The sequence below is a fragment of the Pagrus pagrus genome (genome assembly GCF_965226575.1).
Source record: "Pagrus pagrus genome assembly, chromosome: 3".
Taxonomy (NCBI): domain Eukaryota; kingdom Metazoa; phylum Chordata; class Actinopteri; order Spariformes; family Sparidae; genus Pagrus; species Pagrus pagrus.
The window spans coordinates 9,998,270-10,022,290 of NC_140187.1; the positions used below are offsets into that span (position 1 = coordinate 9,998,270).

The following is a 24,021-nucleotide window of genomic DNA, read 5'->3' on the forward strand; positions in this document are numbered from 1 at the left end:
AGTCCGGAGAGACTTGGCTGCCCACAGATCCTGATGCCGTTGAGCTGAGAGAGGGCGGATCCCACAGGACTAATAAATAAATTCTGAATGACGAAACTGACTGCAACACCATCGTATGCCAACTGTGACACATGTAATGCAAAAATCAAACGCACAATCGAGACAAGTCACTGAGAGGAGAGGAGAAGGAGGAAAGACAGAGGCTCAGACCTTCACAGCAATTTCATACAGAAAATCTACATTATTTCATTCAAATCATTTGATTCATAATGATCCCATTTATTACTTGTTTGTTTAGCCCCAAAGGTTATACAGAGGAACACTGTTTCCTTCTCTCTTTAATGGTAATATCACTTATGGCCCAGTCAGACAGGCGCACACTGCCTTTTGTTGTTTAAGCCTACAAAGAAAAAAGGAAAAAAAGCAGCGCAGTTTATTCCCTTTACCTTTTATTTTGGCTGGCTAGTCGTACAGTAGTTAACCCCGTAGTAAGTAGATAGTTTGCCACCTCATGAATAAACTACATCTGCATAAAAGAGCTCTGGCTCCGTTTGAGGGGGAGAGGCTGTTCCCTTGACACAGGCAAACAGAGATCTGAGGAGAAATCACAGGAGGTACCACCAGCTGGTCCACAGGCTTCGCCTCAATGATGGTCAGTTTAAGGCTTATTATAATACGTATTTTAGGAGGACAGTTTGACAGTGACATGAGCTGCTTTTCTGCTCTAAGTTTTTTTTTTTTTTTTAGCTTGAGGCGTTCAGAGAGCTCCTCCCGCCCGGAGCACCTCACGTTTTTGTGAGGTGCTCCGGGCGTCTAAAAACATGAGGCACCCAGGGTGCGTAAGCAGCAAGCAAAATGCTTACAGCCTATAGAAAACAACTGGAAAAGAAGCCTATCACAAAATCTAAGACTATAAAGAGGTATTTTATCATGATAACGATATATATCGGATATATTGTCCATCCTTAGGTTTTTGTATCAGCTGGAGAAACTCCATATTGCATCCGTAATTGCTTGTTTTGTCCAGCGGTCTCAAACTAAAATATATTCAGTTTACCATCATAGATATCATAGGAATATTCATATTTATGTGACTTTAAGTGAGATACTTTTTGAAGTTTGTGCTTAAATAATGATGTCATTGTCAACTAATTGTTTAGCTCTAGTAGATATCAGGGAAAAAAGCAATATGCATGTCTTTGTTACTCTCTAAACAATGCCAGGAAACATCCACAGAACACCACTTTTCAGGAAATATAAAAGATACACACAAAATGCACTTTTTTCCTTCGAACATCTGTACACGATCTTTAAAAAGACACGCATGGCGGTTTCTTACAGGATGTTCTTAACCGGCCTGACACGCTGAATCGGTGTGGGATATTAATGGTAGTGACTAATGCAAGAACACAGACACGATAGAAATCTCGAGTGCAAAGGCTGCAGAACATCCCTCGTGCCGCAGAAGGAGCTGGATCTGTGAACCTGTGATGGATGTGTCATCGTCTGAGTTGCGTGGTAGAGTAGAAATGTTCTACCTCTCCCCCATGATGTTTCTTCTCCTCCTCTCTCCCCCCCTTCATCCCGCGTTAGTGTCACTGAGGTCTGCCCTGCAGCCTGCCTGCATGTGAGGAGGATTTTGTCACTTTCCATCAATTGGTCCCAACCCCCCGCCACACACACACACACACACACACACACACACACACACACCTCCCCCCATTTTCAGACACGGTTACATAACGGCACGAGGATTTCTGGGCTAAAGTAGGTTTACTCCCCCTCTTGTGCTGTTACCTTTTTTTCTCTCTTACTTTCTCTTTCTCCCATCCTCTCTCTCTCTCACACACACACACACATATACACAAAGCGTACACACACTATTTCTTCACTTGCCATATGCTTTACACACACCTTCTGTCACACACACACACACACACACACACACACACAATACAGACAATTGTGTAATTCACTGGGTTCCTGATCCCTCTCTTACCTCAGGTTTTTCTACCACAGGATTCTGACTGAAGGAAATATGCGAAGATGCTGGGAGTCTTGATTAGTGCACAACTGCCCCCTGTTGTCTCAGCAGAGAAACACACTTGTCTGGGTCACTGCAGAGCAATTAACTTCTCACATTCAGCCTTCCAATTCATATTTACTTTGTACATATGCAAGAAAAACGGTTCAAACCATATCTGTTGTAGATGAACGCATCATATTTTTTTGTCAAAGAGAGACACCTCGAGCACTCAGCAACCACACATACAGCATCAGACTTGTGTGTCTCAGTAAAAACAATAAATTGTCTGCCCTCTGCTGTCTGATCAATGTCACCACAGCTCCCTATTAAACTTTACACCGCCCACCACTGGACAAGCCTCTTATTATTTCATTCAACTTAAACAGCTCTTTGGAAAATTAAATAGAGCCCAGACATACATAGGTAATGGTGTATGATTTGTATTGATCTACACTGTAATGACGGTCCCCCCTCTGACAGAAAAAGAATAACAGGGTGAATGATGGTGGTGAAGCTATGGCATTTAACAGCTAGCTAGATTAGAAATCAATGGCTCCTCCGAGGGAGAAAAATTCAGCCGTTTAATGGCATTACAGCAGGAGGAGGACAGACGAGCAAGAGGACGGAAAGGTGAGAATAAGGTTATGATGTTTTCTAGGTCCACAGGAAAAGTACTAACAGATGTTAATCAAGCTGTGACTTTTAAAAGTACTACCAGTTTCATAATAGGGAAATTAACATAAAGCTTAAAATGTTTTCCTTGTGATTTAATGATTTAGTGCTTTGAAAAGGTGCAACGTGTAAGAATTGTAGTTTAAAACCTTAAAAAATGTACAAAACTCATCAACAGAATGTGAAGAAATAACAGTTTTGATGTTATGTCAAAGACGTCTATGTATTGTGTTGCAGAGATATCAACTGAAGTTAGCATGCTAACCAGCTAACACTGAGCCATTTTGTACCTGAAGAGGCGTAGTCAAATCATAAACATAGCCAGAACTTCCCCGATGCTCCGAGCTCCCACTCCAGGCAGAGTCAACTAATACAGTGGATAGCTGCACTGTTAACTGAGCTTGATGTGTGGTGACGTGCTGCCCCCTGTTTCTTTGGTGTGAATTCGACAGGTGGCTAATGATTAAATATTGCACCTTTAATTATCAGATTTTCAAGATGTTTCTCAAGCTGCCTGACTCAAATACTTCTATTATTTTCCAGGCTGAGCAGCTACTTCATTTTTATTATGTAGTGTCCATCAAAACTAAGCTTATTCAGTATTCATATTGACGTCTGTGAGTAATGTGAGCACTCAACATAGTCACAACCCAGATACATTTGTATACAGTATGGAACTGAGACACAGGTGTGAGTCAACAACAGTAGTACACCTGAGACACTTGATAAAAGGAAGGACCAGGTGCTAGGAAAACAAACCATTCGCCTCCATACACAACGCTCCCACCACTGACACAATGCACTCAAACTCTCACACACACACACACACACACACACACACACACACACACACACACACAGGTATAAAAAAGAAATTCACATTGTCACTATGTCCTCATAGATCTGTGTTTCCATTTTGTTGTTTTGGATGTGCAGGGACGTTACAGCCAGTCAAGCATCACAGGATACAAAATCAGGCCTGTAACTGACAATTCCCAGCCCAGCTTTGATAATGTGTTTGGAGAAAATTCTAGACAAAAGCATGCCATTATGAATCTCAAGTAAGCAATGCTGAGCACAAAGAGCAGCTTAAACTCTCCTGGTTGACTCAAGGTAAAGTAATCTTTATATATTGTATATTTACATCCATAAAAACCACTGTGAACCCTACGATTATGACAGATTTCCTTTTTGTTTATTGCAGCCTGTAGTTATATACCATTTACTCTTTTGTGCCCTGGAGGTATGTCTGCTTCTCTGTGTGCACAATAACATGGGGGGGGGGGCAGACAAAATATCATAACACTTCCTGGAAAGGGGACTCAAACTTTGTAGTTATGATCACTTCAAACACAAAGGGGGCTTATATTAGATTGCAAAGTATTTGGCAGTTAAAAGGGGCTTTGTCCAGCACTTTGATGTGTTTTCGAAGCAGCACAAGACAACCAAGAGAGCTCCAAAGAATCATAACAACCTGGGCCTACCTTATAGGTACATCTGTATAAACATGACTACAAATGCCAAAGAAGCTACAATAAAACAGGTAAACTGGTCCAGAGCTAAAACAAGTATAGAAAGATTTAGCGGATCTTTGCATTGCAGAGTTCGTAATCCTGCTTTAGGCACCTCAGAATCCCTTTTTCATTGAATTTTTTTATTTTTTATGGCCCTTTATATTTCAATGATGAAGAAATTTTAAGTGTTTTCCAAACAAACCTCACAGCATAAACCTACTGTATCCTCTTTTTGTGGAAACAGATGGCCAACACACAACATGCAGTTAAAATATACATGAGAATCCCATTTTCCTTTCAAAGCTGTGATTACACAAGACTTTCCGAGACTTTATAAATACTCCATAAAAATCCTAATCAGGTGTCCACCCTCTTCCCTGAATTGGCTGAAACAACCTGCCCACTGTTTTAATCCCACAATAGAAGTGATCCATAATGGGCCTTTGTGACTCAATATCTGTGTTCACCATCTGACTGCACCTCCATATCAAAGAGGTTTGTCCACTATTTACATGGCCTTCATTGCAGCACAGGGCCAGAAATGCCTGAACAAACAATCCTCCTTCTAGTCAGCCAACAGCCCATTATCATGGGAGCACAATCGCTGGAAAACTCTGCAGGATAAGAATTTCAGTCAAACTTGAGTGAATACTACTACTACTACTACTACTACTACTACTATTAATAATAATAATCTGGAAATAAAAATACATACAAATACACTCCTGAGCCTTTGAGCTTTTTTAAAAATCAAAGTCAATATTTGTGACCTGTTTTTAAAGACTTGCATCTAAAGTTGGAACCGATGAGCTCGAGGGCTGAGAGCCACAGACAGGCTGGGAAAGTCATTAAATCCTGAGAGATGGACTAAAGCATTGCTTGGTTTTGTTGACAATATTGAAATACAGAATATTGCCAGTCTTATCCTTTAATAATGCAGGGGCCTGCTCAGCTCTGCTCTGGATTTGATGGAGAGGGGCCAGCACAAACAAGCTGAACGCAGAGTAATACTCTGTTTAAATAAGGGTGAAAGGAAGTGCATGGGAAATTGCAAATTCGTGTTATGCTTCAGTTCCATTTGTTTCTTGACACACGCGCATAAATAGTTCTGTATACAGATTTACAACACATTTTAGACATTTACTGACACATACTGAGTGGTACAAACACACACATTAATTTTGCCGCTCAGAAATGGACAACCCGGGGAGAGGAAAGGAATTAATCTCTATTTTTCTGCTGTCGTGAGGTTATTAGGTAGTGCTGTTGTTGCGATTATGCTTGTTGTTTCTGTTGTCACTCTGCTCCCATGCTGGGTCATTGTCTACCGGACTGCCTTTGCCCAAAAGGAAACAGAACATCCTGACACAGATTAAACCTCAGCCAAGTCGGCCTCGCTCATAAACCAAAACACTAAGGACAAACTGGGCTATTAACATCAAATGCCCGTGTTTTTAGACCTCTGCTGCGACAGTTACTGTTGATATATTAAGAAAACTAAACCACAAGTTCACACGTGCAATCACAGCTTGGCTGGAAACCACGAGAGTCAAGGGCGAGGAGTGCATCAATAATAGATTAGAACAGAGACCAACCAATTTCAGCCAAAATAGCTCAGACCACATACAGACATATGGAGGTCTGCTCACTGGTGTGAAAACTGTATTTAACTTGTAGTTACAGAGGGCAAGCCTAAAGATGTGAGCAGCATTAACTCTCATATTAAAGATCCTTTAATTAATATCTTTTAGCAAAGAATCAAACTAAAATGGTTAATGTGACAACCCAAAGATCACCTGAACCTGCGATTCCTCTCTGATTTACGGAGCTTTTTATTATCTTTCAGCTCATTGTTTTGCTTTTACAGCCTGCACCTGTGCTCTGATTGACATTAGTCATTCTCATCAGCTCTGTTGGGTTTGTTAGCATAAACAGCTCTGATAAAACGCTCTACACTACCTGGCCAGCGCCAAACAACAGACATGCTAGTCGTTTCTTAACTGCATGTGACAACAGCAAGTGTCAAAATCGGCTTTATTTCATTTTGTCCTATTGAAGTGTCCTGAAATGAGGAGTTATCTATACAACATTTTCTCATTTTACTACAAATATGCATATACATAGTGGATCACTAAGCAGCCAAAGAACCAGCTAGCTCCCTGAGGTGTAGATGGAGACCAAACAGAATCAGAAGGAAACTGAATAATGGTGTACAGTAAACATGATTTTAAAGTAGAGCTGCACAATATGATCAAAAAATATATTGTGACAGACATTATGATTGACAATTAGCGGGAATTATCATTTTTGTATGACAATTTTCATTTCCACTGAAAATATCGCATTTGGCTATACTGCAATTTCAATAACTTTTTGATCAATTGTGCAGCCCTACGTCAATCTGTTGGTCAATGCACATTGTCCCTGTCAAGAAAACAATGACATAAGGAATATGCACTACTGTGTTCACAGCTTGCGTGCTGCTGGTAAAAAAAAAACTGTTAATGCAGCCTGTAATAATAATAATAAGAGTAATATCTGGAAATGTGAGGTTTCTAAATGACAAGAAGTTTCAAAGCCTCCCTTGCTTTGCCATCTGCAAGGTGACAAACAGGCAGCCCATCCCGAGCCCATTTGCGGACCGTTCCACTGAGCCCAACCAATCTAACAAAGATATATCTCTTTACGCTGCATGCAAGGTCAAGGGCAGAGAGGGCACTTGGCAGCCAGACGAAGATCTTCCCTGCTGCTGCAGCCAGTCATCATCAACCACACTGGCTGGCTGAGCCGACTGAGCTCACACCTCCCTCTGGATCAATAGAAACAGGATCACAGGTCCGGGCCAAGGGGGAAGAATTTTCAAATTGCTGTGGTCCACCAGATAAAATAAGAACAAGACTGATAGGGGGCTGTGGTAGACACTGCGCAGCAGGAAAATGCCAACAATGGCATAATTACATTTATAGATCCAGACCTGTGCACAAACACATTCACGGTCATATTCTACACACCACTTTGAGTATGAATTATATGTACTCACACTCCTATGAAATGATGTTTGATGCCATCTATACTGCTACATACTGTTCTGATAGAGGATGGATTTGAGTCAGTTTTCGAGATAAAATGCTAAATATTCTCTGGTTTCAGCTTTTTAAGTGTGAAGAGATCTGTCTCTTTGTTTTGTATCATAATAACCTGAATATCTGCATTTTGTTGACTGTTGGTTAGTAATCAAGTCAGGTCCTTTAAATATGTCATCTTCTGGGATATTAAACATTTTCACCATGTTTTCAACATTTTACAAAATAATTCAACGAAAAACTGTTTGCTGCAGTCCTAATATGCACTTCTTTCATACAGCAGCAATAAGAAATTCCTTAGTCACCTCCATTTTAGCCTCCCACACTATGAACAGTTCAAGTCAGATTTTCATCTATGGTTTTTCATTTTGTTCCATTACAACGATTTCAAGCCACACAGAACAGGAAGGAGAAAATAGTCACGCCGTCCCATCCCAGCGAGAGATTGATTTCATAATGGTACTTGCTTGATCTGAAGTGTTTTTTACCTCACTGCAAAAACCATTTGTGCGAAAACTCATGGTACTGCGTCACTATGGCAACCAGCAAAGTGGATGCAGAGACATCAGTCTCCACAAGGCTGCGGCTCAGCCTGAGCATAGCATATATGAGGGGAAGTCCTTCACTAAAGCATTCCCCATGTCTTAAGGGGAACTCAAGGAGATGGAGAGATTTGTTCCTACTGACCCACGCAGCCATCTTTTATGTCCAGAGGAATGATTGATACACGCTGGAGCATTCGAGTAGAGAAATGCTGAGGAGGCATTTGTATGTTAATTCGTCTGGACAGGAGGAGATGGTGGCTTTCTGCAGGCACATGTTGCAACGAAGGGGAGTGCTAGATTGGCAAGTGAAAGCTTTCCTTCCTCACCTCCGTGACCGGCTGGTTTAATAGTGGAAATCTGTCAGCACTATTGAGCACTGGTGCAGCAAGAATGATGTTAGGACAAGGGGTTGACATCTAATATATCCAGTGAGAAGGGTAAGTATATAGCATTAAGCGTACGGACTGAAGGTAGTGGTGTCATGCTGGTCACAGCTTCAGACCAATGAATAGAGTTAAACTGAATGCCTAACTAAGGATACTTAAAGCAGAGCACAGAAAACTAAGGCGCCACTAATCTAGAGCTGCAATAAAGGAATTTATGGGAATCTAGGGAGCCTGGTCAATTAATCTGAAACGTCATTAATGTAGCAGCCTTCACAGCTTAAAGACAGTATGAAATGTATTGATTCATTTTGCAGATAAATCTTTATTTGCACTTGACTGGACCTGAGTGATTGCACTTTTTCTAATGCTAATCATTGCTAATGGTAAAGGCTTCCATTCCCGGTCCGACGGGAATTTTTCTGCCACCATTTGTTCTGCACTGCCGCATTCAATTCAGAAAATGACTGACAGGACCTTGATTATTTCAATCAGGTGAGTTGGTGACAGGATTGGACCACAATGGCGCTGGTTCCCAGAAGACAGGGCTGGGAGGGAATTGACATAAGTTAACTGTAGAGATGAAGGTTTGACTAACTATGTTTTTATTCAGCCTTAATCAAATTCATCCTCCTGATGGGCACATGGATTGTCCTGTGTTTTATAAACTAAATATGCACCCATCTGGGATACAACTGAGCAACAGAGGAGAGACACATATTCACCAACTTTGGAGCCATCACCTAATAAAATGATTTGGTAGTGCAGCACAAGTCACAAGGTTGAAACGCACTTGACATTGACATCTCCTTTTTCAACAACAGGGAAGCAGGTAATTTCCCAGCTCCCATGCTGTGATTTCAAGTGTGGAAGATGACATCTTGACTGATCAAATGGAAGAAGGTACACTCAACCCCTATAACTCAGGCCACTTAAAGTAAGGTCTATCAGACTGAGGAATGAAGAGCAAATGATGGCTTTCAGAGTGACCACTGCTGACTTGTGCAGTGAAAAAATAATAATTGAATGAATGTAGTGGGAGCAACATGTCAGGGTCATACAAAATCAACAGACCACATGAAAACAAAGCAAAATAAACATTTTTTTTCTGTCAACATATATGTGAGCATGCATGCAACTTTCATTATTTAAAGCAATGCGCCTGTAACAACAGAAATATAGCAGGAAAGATGAGGGGCATTCAGGCGCTTTGCAGTGCCTCTGTTATTGACCCAGTGTGGCCGTTTAAGATTCAAGTCACACACATCTGTCCATAGACAATGTGGTGTCACCGAACATGAGTCGAGCATCAGCGCTGCTAGCTTATAGCCTATAGCTAACTGAATGAACCTGGTTGAGTGACAGCCTACCTTTCAGCACCACCACCACCTCCTCGGCGCCGGCTGCGTCCTCCCCCTCCGCGCCGCCGCTGGTCGGGGGCTCGTCTCCCTCAAACAGCTGGTTCACCTCCCCCTGGATGTCTGAGGGGCGCCGGTCGCCGTCGCTCTTGGAGACGGTAAACCTCTGGCTCATGGTTGTCGCCGGTCAGACAAGCGACGGGGTCTTCTGGCCACGGTGCGGGGTGACGCGGACGGACAAAGACAGAGAAAAACGCTCTCGCTTCGCTCTCGTTTTTGTGGTCCGCCCTCACCGTCTGGTTACCTCACCTCCGACTACTCTGTCCGGGGTGAACAGCCGCTCTTTGTCGGGAATTTAGATGTGTAACGCCGAGTGGACCATCTCATCAACCGGTGTCTGGTGGCTGCCGTGCACCTGGGTCCTAGAGCCTAATGTTCGGCGTTTGTGGCGCCGTTTTAAAGAAAAAAAAAAAACGAAACACACTTTATTAATCACACGAGACACTATCACATTTAAGACGTGACAAATAAATCGTGCTATCTATTTTTATTGTTGCGTTATTTTGGTTATTTAATGATAGCTTTCAAAGCCACGCAGCCATCGAGTTGGCGTTGCTAGGCAACCTCAGAATAAAGCTCAACTGTCAGTTAGCTGCCGTTGATCCCCTGACAGCTACAATAACAGTTTAAGTTTGTTTTATATTTGAGTAGAGGCACATATTAAAGACTTGTATGACAAATTCTGATAAAACAGCAACTGGTTGTTGTCAGGACTGGACTTACAGCTGGCAACGTGGGCAACTTCTCTCTGCAGTGTGGGCTGCAGTGATTGCGTATTTTTGTAGGCTAACCTGGAAGTTAGCATAGCTCTAGTTCCCCAAAGATGTTACATCAAAATGAAATCAAAGTCAATTAAATTGAATTAAATTCATTTAATTAAAGTCACACCCTTTCTGGTGGACCCCATGGAGCCTTATTTCGTAAACACTTTGTATGTTTGCAGGGGCGGACTTACCATTAGGCAAAACTAGGCGGTTGCCATCAGTCCATCTTACTGCGCATGTGCAGAACGGATCCAGGAAGACAGCAGCAAAACGAAAACAAACGGCGCGAAGTGGCGAGAGAAGAAGAGGAGAGGTAGAAGAGAAAAGTAAAGAAAAGAGACAGATGAAAAGAAGCTACCCCAGCCGTGCTGAAAAGAGAAGAAAGAAGGAGGAAAACAGAAAGCTGATCTCCAAGTTACAGAAAGTGACTACTGCCTTCACTGCGGCTGCGGCAGCAGTAGCAGCGGCTGGCAGCAGTAGCAGTGGCAGCAGCAGCAGTAGCAGTAGCAGCGGCTGGCAGCAGTAGCAGTGGCAGCAGCAGCAGTAGCAGTAGCAGCAGCAGTAGCAGTGGCAGTAGCAGCGGCTGGCAGCAGCAGCAGCAGTAGCAGCCGCAGTAGCAGCAGCAGTAGCAGCGGCAGCAGCTAGCAGCAGTGGCTAGCAGCAGTAGCAGCAGCAGTGGCTGGCAGCAGCAGCAGCAGTGGCAGCAGCAGTAGCAGCGGCTAGCAGCAGCAGTAGCAGCGGCAGCGGCTGGCAGCAGCAGCAGCAGTAGCAGCGGCAGCGGCTAGCAACCCACACCCGGCAGGTACAACAACGATGACCTCAACACCTGTTGGGGAGGGTCCGTCGTGTAGAGATAAACTAGTGAGTATCAAAACTGTCCAAGGGGTGATTTTTTTTCCCCCTATATCGATAAGTATTCCTTGAAGGCGGAAGCGTATGAGTCATTTTGAAGTAAGCTTTGAATTTCGTTTCTATTTGCTACAGAGGCTGAGAAAACATCAGAAACTATGTAGCTTAAGGAAGTTAATTAACAACTACTACCCCCAAGATGGAGATACACTGTTCAATTTTAGGAACTGTATTCAAATCTAAATGAAATTAAAATTAACTTGTTAAGGATACAGTGTTTAAATGGGCCACATGCCAAGGCTTGTTTAATGATCAATAGCTGGGATAGATAATTCTAAAAGGTAAAATATGACATTTCTAAAATGATATGGGTCAAAATCTTGATCAAAGATGTAAAGCCAGTGATTTATACAATTGCATTCAATGTTCAGACCTTAAAGCTATGACTTAGCTGCTGGGACTTCACTTGTAAAATAGATTATAAAAATGACCCACGGTACATTTTTTACATCTGCAGCAATGTCAGTTCAAAATGTTATCAATTGATGCATGTCCCTGAATACATGTTTTGTAGTAAGAGCTAACAGAGAGGAAACTTTTTCTATTTTGCTAGGTGTTGACATAACTGTCTGTGTCTTCCTGTTTCCGTTAGTGTGACTAGCTGAAATCCATGCAGGATGCAATCATTGTATCCTGCATGGATGTTGCACTGTATCCTTAACAAGTTAATTTTAATTTCATTTAGATTTGAAAACGGTTCCTAAAATTGAACAGTGTATCTCCATCTTGGGGGTTGATCTGAAAATGGTGATGATGAATGAGTATTTGTAATTAATGAAAACATTGGTTATTCATTGGGTTGTTGCAAATGTGTGTGATAATCTCTGGACACGAGGGACCTGAATTTAAAGAGAATGATGAATATAAACTTTATTCAGGGAGTACTTCATGATGAGGCGCACATGTCATGGAAAGACGAATGGGTGGATGTCAAGTGGAAGGGGGGCGTTATGTCCCATTCACTCCAACAAGATGAAGCAGCTGTGGTGTCATTGTTGTAAAGGTAAGCCCAAAACAATTTGTTTTCATGATATGTGAGGTTGGAATTTTTCTTGGGAAAGATGAATTGATGTGAACCAATATCGGCAAATGTACAAATTATAGTGTGACTAGAGATAAAAAAAATTTTAATAGCGATCATGAGTGTATGTAGTTTATTATATGCCCCCCATTATTGTTGTAAGTACCTGCATTTAATCTTGTTTAGATGGCAAAAGCCCTGATAAAAGCTTTCCCAGCCATCCCTGACATGAACTTCAGCACATCTAAAAAAAGAAATGGAGGAGAGGAGAGATCTGGCTCTTCACATCCTGGAAGCCTCAGGTAAAGGCTAATTAAGCATACAAATCAAAAACAAGATAGATAGGAGGTATATATAATTAAATAAATGTTGTTGTTTTTTAGTCTTTGATGATCAAAATTGCTTTGCTATGTGTGCCACCTTCAAGCCACCAGGACCAGGAACTGCCATTGTACAATGGGAGAGTAATTGAAAAACAGTTAAAGACATGTTGAATTGTTATATAGCCATGAAAAAAATATAATAATGTTTAGGTGTCAAATAATAATAAATAAAAAAATAATGAAATATATAATTTGTTTTCAATTAAACAGATCCAATGTGATGACTGCGACCAGTGGTTCCATGGCTCATGTCTGTCCATGGACAAAACCTGGAAATGTCCCTTATGCCAATTGACACAAGGGACATGTTTATGTTATAATAAAATCATTGGAGCCCTACTAGTGTTGCATCATGTTATTCCACTGGCTGCATGAGATACACCTCTTGTTTTTACATTTTACTTCTGTTCATCATTTTTTATTCATTTCTATATGTAAATATTAGCATTTTAGCTCAATAGCTTCCAGGTCATGTGATCAATTGACTCAAAATCATGTTGGGATCATGTAACTACACTGGCTGCATGAGATACACCTCTTGTTTTTACGTTTTACATCCCGAAATATTTTTTATTAATTTTTATTAGCAAATATTAGCATTTTTAGCAAATATTAGCATTTTAGCTCAATAGCTTCCAGGTCATGTGATCAATTGACTCAAAATCATGTTGGGATCATGTACCTACACTGGCTGCATGAGATACACCTCTTGTTTTTACATTTTACATCTCTAAATATTTTTTATTAATTTTTAGGCTATATGTAAATATTAGCATCTTAGCTCAATAGCTTCTCAATAGCTTTAAACACAGTATCTCTGCTTTAAATATCCCACATTTTTATTTTGAAAACAGGAAGTCGGTACACGCTGTAGCCGTCTTCTCCGTGTGTTTACTGTAATGTCTGCAATACGGGTGCACTTGAAATGTTGGAGTGGCTTGCGAATGTCGAATATCCAACTTAAACCTAACTTCACTGAAGTCTTGTCATGATGTATTTGGCCCAAGACGATTTTTTAAAGAGTTTTGGCTTAAGAAGTCACCCCACAAAGGAAGACTCTTTCAGTTTATCACAAATATTAGCATTAAATCATCATTTTGAGGGTACATGGTTTTCACTGGGCAGGAAGGGTTTGAATTATGTAACCAGCAACGTAAATGATGTGGAGTAGAAAGTGCAGTATTTGCCTCTGAGATACAGTGGAGCAGACAAAATTGAAGTTGCATGAAATCCTAATATGTCTAGTCAGCACTTGAGTAAATATACTTACATTTCACCACTGGGTAAGAGCCTTATACTGTGTTTTGTGTGTGTTTGTTTTCAGAATGAGGGAGTGAGACAACTTGAAAAAGGGACAGGAAGAGAGGGACAAAAGGTAAAACAAATAATACATGTGTATTCTGTTAAAATGTATGTATCTGTATAATTGACCTGTTGTTTTGTGTGTTGTCTTCTCATTTCAGAGGGCCCCATGCCTGCCTTTGCTTTGGGCCCCAAATTTCTTAAATCCGCCACTGTATGTTTGTGAATGTAGAGTGACATTTTTTTATTATCCCATTTGAATTATGTCATGAACTACATCTGATGTTTGTGATCTAAAATATGATCTTCCAAGTAAATAATGTATTAATAAAAAAATTAATAAAGTAAAATACCATCTACTTTTGTGTTAAACCGCTCAGTGAACTACATTGTCTCGCTCAACAAATGTCACCAACACCAACATGGCTGCCAACTCAGCACAGAAAAGGTGAAAATCACAATAAATCTGGTTTTATTGACAACTGCAGTTAAAGGGTGGTTTGTCAGTTTTGTGAGCAAGTTAATGTATAGGACCAGCTCTGTAATGTTTAAGTTACGGGTTTTGGTGACCGTTCAACGAGACAACATCACTGATATGTCTGGTGGGTGTGTAGTCTTTATTATTTCACAGACTTATATGTTATTAGTTTTATGACAAACTGCGACTTTGTGACTTTGAAAATCTTTCAAACTGACAAACATCATATGTGTGATTCACAACACAGTTCAAATGGGAAGGTGCGTGACTTCGGCTCTCTATTTTGGAAAAACTTTGTATGGTAGTGAATGGAGAGAATATTTTTTTGATCCTGCTTGAATTGTGCCATGAACTACACATAATGGTAGTAGATTGTGGTAATGAGGGATGGGTGCATGTTGCTCCCTTTTTAGGGTATAAATCAAATTTCAAACCCATTATCATCTTTAATGTAATTTGAAGTTTATTTCGAGCACGTTTGAAACATGCACATTTTTGCTGAAAGTACAAAACTGGGACAGAGTTTTCAGCTGTACTTTAAAGAAAAGACAGATATGTTTAAGAGTCTATGACTTTAAAACAGTGAACCACAAAGTAATCAATTACCTTCAAAACTTTACATCTTAAGAAGGGTTGTACCATTTCACAAAAACATGATTGGTGTGAGTGGATATTTGTGGTAGTAATGCCCTGACACATTCACCATAAACTCGAAATCCACTGCCAGGGGTTGTAAATAATATCCTGTACAAGACACTTGAGGGGCTCTTTATAATTGACTGCAAGTCTTTGAGAGAGTATTTCTGCAAATCTTGAAGAGTCAACATTGTCATCATCAATGGACGGGCAGTTTGTGTAGTCTGCAGGGAGCAAAAAAGAAAATTAGAAAAATAACAGTACTGACAATATGAAAACACATATTAAAATTCTCTAATGCACATAATACATTTCACAATTGCATGAACATTTCTCCGTGTACCAACTACGTCACTGAAGAAGATAAAATAATATGTCGCCTACCGCTGTCATTGTACAGCACCACTTTGTTTTCATATATTCACTGCAAAGACATCTTACTCTACATGAACATTTTTCTTTCGAGACTCACCGTGATCCGAGTTTAAGACCATCGTTTTGGTCCAGCCCAGACACCCAGTCTGTGTCTCAAACTCCTTCAGCTCAGCTGCAGTGAGAGTCTTTCTCCTACCTGTTAAAGAGGTGTCACATTTCAGATGAAAGCCCTGTGATGATATTCTGTCTCTGAATGTCAACAAGTTAAGTCTACGCCACTGCAATCCCACATGCTATAGTTTATATATTTACAATAAAAGCCCTCAAAGGATTATTTGAAATGGGTAGATAAAAAAGAAGTACAGCAATGACTTGGTTTTATAATATGTATTATTTTTAGGGATGTCAGATTTTAATTAATTGATGATCCCTTAACTTTTCAATCAACCATCAGGTCAAAGTTTAAATTTTTTTTAATTCTTTGGTTTATGACCAGATACTTGTAAAACTAACATTATTGCCATCAGTCTCGGCTGTACTTGTGTTTAGTGCTAATAGCGTCCTAATGCACTAACCCGAGATTGTAATTTCCCTGCTTCCTGATTTATCAGCAACTGATAATGTATTGTGAAAATCTAGAGGAAATCGGGTCATATTTCAAGGTGAAACAAGGTATTTGATAACCTGTTAGCTAAAGTTAGCATTCAGCCACTTCATAGCAAACGTTGCTGTTTGATTACATCCAAGGTGTGTGTTGATATTTTAGAATTAATTTACGTCTTTCCTATCATATTGTGTAATAAAAACAAACAATAAACAAACAGTAATGTTAGCTAGGAAGTGGTTGAATGCTAACGTTATGTGTTGTCTAATGGAAGTAACAGATTATCAAAACTGTTCATATTCTATCTGGAAACATGGCCCATCATTGATTATAGTTTTCTAGACATGACTCCAAATGAAAGTCATTAATTGTTGATGTGCTAAAGTACGGGAAAGGAAATTAGTCCCTCAGCCATTATTGGAAATATCATTACATATTTTTACATTTCTATTATATTATCCGTTTTTTCTCCTTACTTAAGAGCACCATCATGTTGAAGCTATCATCCCCCTTTACCACGATGCAGTCAGGACAACCACTGTACAGCAGCACATCTGGTTTACCAGTTGGGGTATCTGTTGGAAGCATTAGAAAAATGTGAATGGTGCTAATACATTTAATGGTGCACATTAAAACTATAATATAATCAAATTAATACTTCATCTGTATGAAAAAGTTTGAGATGTAAATATCATTATTAACAAGTTACATGAATTATAACGGAAAAAATAACAAGAAAATATCACAAAAATATGTCGTGTAGTATTTGCAGTGTTGTACCAATTATTTAGTGCATGTGGGCTCTAAGAACTACATGCACAATGTTTATAATCTCTTTTATTTTTTTCTACATTTTTATATCCTCTGATGTTCTTGAGTGCAGCAGAGGTTGGAGCCTGTTTTGTGGATGGTAATCACACAGAATGAGTGAGAACATGCAGGTAAATGAGCTAGAGCGTCACAGTCATCTGCAGTGTTGAGAGCTAATTCAGAGAGACACATAATTAAACACCAGCGCACACAGTATATTAAACAAAAATCTTACTATTTTTGTCAACACCAAACACGGTGTTGTTCTCATAGAAGATGGACACTGATTCAGCTGCACATAATCCATTTCTGTAAAGGATTTATTCAGTATTAAAAAACTGAGAGAACAACTGTATAGGACATGGTGATGTATGATGGACAAATACAAACATATGCCAACAAATTAAACATTATTACATGTAAAAACGGACAAACAAACAACAGATTGCTCACATTTTAACCTTAATGTTGGCATCATAGATGTTCGGTGTGTCTTTTGAGGTAATGCCCACCTCACCACTTATCAAAAATATTGCATCCAATAATGCTATAGCAAAACAGCTGTCTGAGGATACTGCTATGGCATGCCAGGTCCAAGACAACTGAAATATCAGGAAGGAAAGAAGAGATTTTTTGTTTATTTAACTTTATTTTGTAACTGTTTGACAATAACAAGAACACAAATGTGTTCCGTAGGTTCAATATAGTTTTCAAAAACACAAAGTTAGTTACAGAATCGGACGGAGACTTACTTCTGGACTTGTGTCCACTGGCTTCAACAGCTTCTCACAGGCCAGCGAGGCAGGCTGACACACTGAGGTGAGACTCAACACAACAACAGCAACACACAAAGTCTTCATCATGGCTCTGATACCTGTTTGTCTCTCAGGTCTTTCTTATACTGATATTACTGACCAATTATGCTTGTGCTTCACCTACCCACCCCTGTCTGAGAGAGTCCAAGGCCAACTGGACTGAATGTTAACCCTGGATGTTCGCAGTTCCAGTAAACTTATGTTTACTTATCAAACGAACTTGCATGTAACTGCGAGGGCATGAGAGTTTGTGTTCCTTGTATGTTTTGCAGTTTAATAGTGTGTGCACCAGTGCCCCTCAATACTCAAGAAATCAAATCCATGCTAACACTGATTCTTGGTTAGTTTTCAGTATGTAGTATGTTCAACCTGGACAGAGGACAAGATTTAGTACACTAAAACCTGTCAGTGTGCATACTATGTGGTTGATTTTCAATGTGTTATTTGCGTACACTATTCACCCATAATGCGATGCTCAAAGGAAACAGACAAGCTTTTCATGGCTGGAAAAAAGTTAAAGGAGACTTATTGTGCTTCTTTCATTTGTTTTCCTTCAGTGTTTTTTTAATAGGTTTGTGTGCATGTTACAGATGTTGCAAGCTAAAAAGGTCAAAGTCAGCACCAACAGAAGCTCCTCTCTCCCACAGAAAACACTGTAAAACATGCCTCGTCAGTAGTCCCCCCTTTAATTCTGTGACTTTGTGACATCACACATTGTCACCATGTCACACATTTTCATAATTCATGCCTGGCAGCTAGTTTGGCTGGTAAGAATTGATTTCGCACAGCTGCTCTGTCGTTGTTGGGTCAGGCGTGCATGAGCTGACCAATCAGAGGAGACTGGGTATTCAGGAGGGGGCTGCCTTAAAGGGACAGGAGCTAAAACAGAGCATCTCAGACAGAGGGGGAATACAGTGCTACTGTACAGTGCTGGACAGTTTGAGAAAAATTTGCATAATATGTCAGTTTTAAATAAATGTTGTTGCTCATATTTGACCTTTTTCTGTCTGTATAAAATGGATATTGATTCGTATACTAATCAAATATGTATTATATACTGCGTAGAAGAAGCCTACAGCCATGCTAGCGGCTGTACTTAGCAGGGTTTTGCTGCTGACATGCTAACATGCTCACACTGCTAACATGCTAATGTTTAATAGGTATAATGTTTATGATGTTCACCTTGATAGTTCAGCATTTGGTCAATTATGTCATTTTAATGGGGGTTAGCATTAATTGACCGAACTGCACTTAATGACAACATTCATAAACTTTCTTTAAGATTTCTTCATGTTTGTGACAGCATCATGTCACTCGTATCCACACATCTTCAAATAGTGTTGGCCATTTTGCTTACATTTATGTACTGCTTGAGACACATTTCAGATCCAAATGATGCAAACTCAAAGATGAAACAAAGAAGGTGTATATATTTTAACTAAATTATGTTTAATATCCTTTCGCAGGAGATACAAGTGAGGAGTCAGACAGAAGGGGACAGGCAGTGATTACAGAGGGTGAGAGAGAACAAAGAGTAGAGGACAGAAAAGAGAAATGAACAGAAATAATTTAATGTTGAGGGCAGACAGACAAGAGGAAATGAGAGAGAGGGAACAGAAAGCAGAGAGACAAAGAAAAGGATCCCGAGAGAGAAAAGCACAGGAGACACAAAGGGAAAAGAAAGAGAGATCTTTTTTTTTAATGCTGGCATGCCCTGAAACCCCCTAGTAAGCTCAGACTTTTGGACCTAGTTATTTCCTAAATCCTGCATATGACCCTGATATATAACATTCAGTCTCATATAGGCTTTGCCCTGGAGGCTATCACCAGTGAGATAATGACAGAGCAGGTTGTGCTATGTGCCCCACCTGGCCTGTCTGCTACTTACAAGCATTACATTTCATTATATACACAGTTCAGTACCATATATACATCATGAAGGAATGAAAAAAACATAAAACCTATTGCAAAATCTACCACTGAGAAGCGGTTGCAATCGTTATGCACTGTATCAGTCCAGCAAAGAGCAGAGTAGGAGAGAAAACAGCTCTCCATGCGCCCAGAGGCATGAGAGCGCACATAATCTCCCCAAATAACAATCCGACAAAACACTCAATACAGAGTGAGTCATAGAAAAATGAGACATCCTGCAGATAGAAACAAACGAAAGAGCAGGATGAGGATAATTAGAACATTTATAATTGGAATATGGTCTCTCTCAAATCAAACATCTTAAGATAGTAGAGGGATTGCATTTATAATGTTCTGTAAGACTCAAACGAGACATACAGCAGGTGACCGAGCTACTGAAACAAAGTGCAGACCAATGAAGCAGTGGGAACACAGGCAGGAGCACAGAGGGAACACAAGGAACCAGACAGAGAACGCAGGAGACCCAGGACTGACGTAAGGACACAAACAAATGAACTGGGAAGGGAAAACGCTTAAATACACAGGAAGTTAAACATGACACACAAGGAGAGGCTCACAAAATGAAACAGGAAATCACAAAACTAAAAATACAAACCATGACTTCGTGGTGAATCAAGGGCTTTGTACCTCTGCATATTTTCACACAATTAATGAGCTAACACAACAGAAACAGATTTGCCTGCTATAAGATTGAGCAGAAGACTCTTGAGCACATATCTTTATTAAATATAAGTGTAGTAATGTGGTACATTTACCATAACAGGGTACAATTGGTGTATTATCACTGATGAACCCAGTTATTGTCTCTAAGTAGCAGTCATTTTCCTACTTTTTTATTCCACTTTCTTAAAAATTAACCCATAATTTTCAATTTCGAAAATGCTTGACAAACTTTTTTTTTTTTTTTATCTGCAGGTGTTGGGACCAACAGATAAAGTTGTTCATTGTGTATTTCAAAATGGACTCTGAACTGAACTCAGTGTCCCAGAATTCCCCATTGCTCACACCTAGGTGCAAAATTCAGCTTTGAACTACTATTGGTCAGGGTGACAGACCCCTCTCTGATCAGATAAAGGAGCGAATCCCAACGTTCCCCTGCAACCACCAGCACCTTTTCTTCAAAGACTGGTAACGTTGAACTGGGCTTAGATAGCATAGCATAGCACGGCTAAGCACAGGACTTTAAACTCCGGTTGATGTAATGCATGTAATGTAATGCATGCATGTGTTCAATTTATGTGTGTCCACTGTTTGAGTGTTATTGTGATCTCAGGTCAGGTTATTGGTAGTTTGCTTTCACACACATACACCTGTATATAGTACATGTTAGTTAGTGTGTTTTCATCTTTGTGTAAATAAAGGACTTTGAACCTTCAAGCTGCCTATTTAATATTGTAGAAGAGTGAATGTTGCCAACCTCTACTCTGTCAAGAACTCCAAAATCCTTCAACCATTACTAGCTGTTATGGTAATATTGGTTGTAGTTATTAAATTAATTACTAATCAGAGTTACAAACAGTTTAGTACCTTTTCTGAGACTGATTTGGTGAATTGGCTATCTTTTCCCTTCTTCAAGGGTGGTGCCCCGAGGTAATCTAATGTAAATGGGATTTTATTATTAATCATTAATTAATAATTATCCCTGATAATCATTAATTATTATTGATAGCCAAATTTAACCCAAAACTCCCTATTACTGTTGCATGAAGCACTACATTATGGTGCCTTGTGTGATGTGAGCACAACACAGGTCAACGCATGATGCAGATAAGACTGTGGAGAACACAGGAAACAAGCAGATCTTTTCTTTGTCTCATGTTCCTCTCATGAAAGAGTTTGAACTTTTTCCAGATTCAATTAAATAACTGAATAAACGGAAACTGGCCCAGATTTCAGTCGGCTTTTTGTGTATTTGCAGTGCATTTCTGTATTTGGTTTTGTCGTCTGAATTTGCAGTAAGTTGCACTGTCTCGAGCTGTTAGAGCCACTGCATGAAACATTAATAAATTGCTTTAGGTCCAGACGCTCTGAAACCTTTTTCAAGAGGATGAGTGGTCAAACGGTCCATTTGTGAAGTCTCCGTGTTGAGCTAAAGAGCAAATGTTGTGTTTGAGGAGGATAAAAAACAGCCAGAGGTTTTTTTTTTCCACAATTCAAACAACATTGTTCTTAATAATATCTTTTAATTAATCTATAAAGCAATGGTATAATTCATTATTATAAAGCCCTTAAAAAAGTAAGTGCCGATTTATCATACATCATCTTTCTATTTTACTCTGTTTGGGCACATTAACAGCAGTGAAAATAAGAGGAAGTCTAGAGTATCTAAGCGGAAATTCAGTTTCATGTCAAAATGTATAGAGGAATTTGCTGTGCGCCACCTCGTCTGCATAAACACAACATCAGCTGCACTAATCTAACCACAACACAAGCGATTCTGTTTGGAGGAGTAGCGAGCTAAGGATGTGGCTAAGTAGTTTTTTTTTGTATCGGCCACACAGCTCGCTTTTTTAGTGACGAAAAAAACCACTGAGAGTACCTTTTGCTCCATTCTTCACCGACCCATAGTTATACAACGCATATGTGTTATTAAAGGAAAAAAAACTGCAAAAAGCCTGAAGACTTCCTCAAAGGTGTCACAAGAGCACAGCAAAATTCAGGCTCAGGCTCACATTTAGTCTCATCACACCATTAACCATCAGACACAAACTGGAGAAGAAGCACAATGGCTGTGGGAGAGGTGATCTACACGATGTTGGAGGTGCTCATCGCTGTTAGCTGCTGCCTTGGTAACTTGTTAGTTATTGTGGCACTGTGGAGCAGTAAAATCATTCAGCAGCCTACTTTCTGCCTCATCGTCTCTCTGGCTGTGGCTGACTTCATGGTTGGCTGCTTGGCCATCCCGTTGGCCGTGGTTGTGGACGGACGAGTGGAGACTTCTTTCCACGGCTGTCTCTTCATCAGCTGTGTGGTCCTCCTGTTGACCCTAGTCTCAGTTTTGTCTCTCATGGCCATTGCAGTGGACCGATTCCTCCGGGTGTATATCCCTCTCAGGTAAGACTATTCAGATATACTGATGCTTCCTGATTGTCTCAGTGTGCAGTATTATCTTCTGCTAAAATTACATGCATAATTGTAAGATTTCCATTTCCAAAAATACATCAATAATTGATGATACGATCCTTACTGCTTTTTTTTTTTAGGTACAAAAGGACTGTGACACAGAGACACTCTTGGCTTGTTGTAGCAGCGTGTTGGCTTGTTGCAATACCACTGAGTTTTGCTCCCATGCTTGGATGGTACAACCATGAAACCTTGTCTACGTCAGTCAACTCTACTATTGTCTGCCAGTTTATAGCAGTGATCCCCATGTCATACCTGGTTTACTTCAGTTTTCTGCTCTGCAACTTCATCCCTCTGTTGGTGATGACCGTTTTGTACGTCTACATTTTCTGCACAATTCTAAGAAACCTTCGAGAGAAACCAGGCAATGGAGTCCAGAAACAGTGTCAGAACTACCTAAGGAAAGAGAAACAGCTGGCAGGATCTCTGTCTCTGGTCTTGGCTCTGTTTGCCCTGTCTTGGCTCCCTATACACACAATGAACTGCATCACTTACTTTGGTCGGATCGGTGATGTACCAGAATTAGCTCTCTATGTTGGCATCCTGCTTTCTCACGCTAACTCAGCTGTAAACCCAGTCGTCTACGCGTTCAAGATAAGAAAGATCAAGACAGCATATCTGAAGATCTGGAGACAGTGTATCGCATGTGGAGAAGAAAATCAAGGATCACAGACGAGCCATTCGTCGGACAACAAACTCAGTAACATGACAAGTCTGGCCAAAAAAGAGTGAAGTTTGTGTGTTTGTTCTTAATCACTATATGACTTTACAAGCACATAGTTTAATACAAAGATTGATTTTCTTTTTGTTTTCTGTATGCAGTTTATTTAGTTGTCTAAGGTTTTTATTTTTGAAATTCAGTTAAAGTTTATCAGTTATGTTATCAGATACACATTGTTTTTATATAGGTTTGTTGTCAGCTTTGGTTTTAACATTTCTGTAGAGCTTACTTTTGCATTTTGTGTGCATTTATTTCCTGTCTGTCAAAAACTGAACATGTTAATCTAATATTACGCTATACTGTACAATCTCTATATCGGAAATACGAAATGATCAATAATCTCGCCTGTCTTTGAATACATCTGGAAACAAGTATACTTCTCAAAATGTGTGCTATTAAAAACAGTTTCAAATCTACGAGGAAGTGAGAATTTCTGTAACATACGCCGCAGGAAACTAAGTGTGAAATTCACAAACTGGCATGCATTGGCATGTAACTATTTTACTT

At 39.9% G+C, this 24,021-nt stretch overlaps 2 protein-coding genes and 1 long non-coding RNA gene across 7 annotated transcripts in view; 2 read left to right on the plus strand and 1 right to left on the minus strand.

Moving 5' to 3' along the window:
* slc12a5a (solute carrier family 12 member 5a) overlaps positions 1 to 10,876 on the minus strand; it is a 157,503-nt gene extending 146,627 nt beyond the window's left edge. For 2 of the 4 annotated variants that reach the window (XM_084348357.1, XM_084348355.1), the window contains exons 1-2: positions 10,597 to 10,876; positions 9,594 to 10,010 (exon numbers count right to left, since the gene is read on the minus strand). In XM_084348357.1, the coding sequence (XP_084204483.1) occupies positions 9,594 to 9,756 (163 nt within the window). In that variant the 5' untranslated portion in view covers positions 9,757 to 10,010; positions 10,597 to 10,876. Of the gene's footprint in view, positions 1 to 9,593; positions 10,166 to 10,596 lie in introns of those variants that run through there. The other 2 variants (XM_084348358.1, XM_084348356.1) reach the window with 2 other exon arrangements.
* A 304-nt stretch (positions 10,877 to 11,180) lies between these two features.
* Positions 11,181 to 14,870, plus strand: LOC311254307. 2 transcript variants are annotated; one of them, XR_014622230.1, is made up of 4 exons: positions 11,181 to 11,266; positions 12,193 to 12,317; positions 14,043 to 14,093; positions 14,182 to 14,870. It is a non-coding gene; the product is annotated as an uncharacterized lncRNA (long non-coding RNA). The 2 variants fall into 2 exon arrangements; XR_014622231.1 differs by lacking the exon at positions 11,181 to 11,266 and having other exon boundaries at positions 11,563 to 12,317.
* A 7,525-nt stretch (positions 14,871 to 22,395) lies between these two features.
* Positions 22,396 to 23,658, plus strand: LOC311254627 (adenosine receptor A3-like; the record flags this gene model as incomplete). The annotated part of the gene is made up of 2 exons (XM_084348501.1): positions 22,396 to 22,724; positions 22,874 to 23,658. The coding sequence occupies 2 exons, from the start codon at positions 22,396 to 22,398 to the stop codon at positions 23,523 to 23,525; spliced, it is 981 nt and encodes a 326-aa protein (XP_084204627.1). The 3' UTR covers positions 23,526 to 23,658.
* Positions 23,659 to 24,021: the final 363 nt, after the last annotated feature.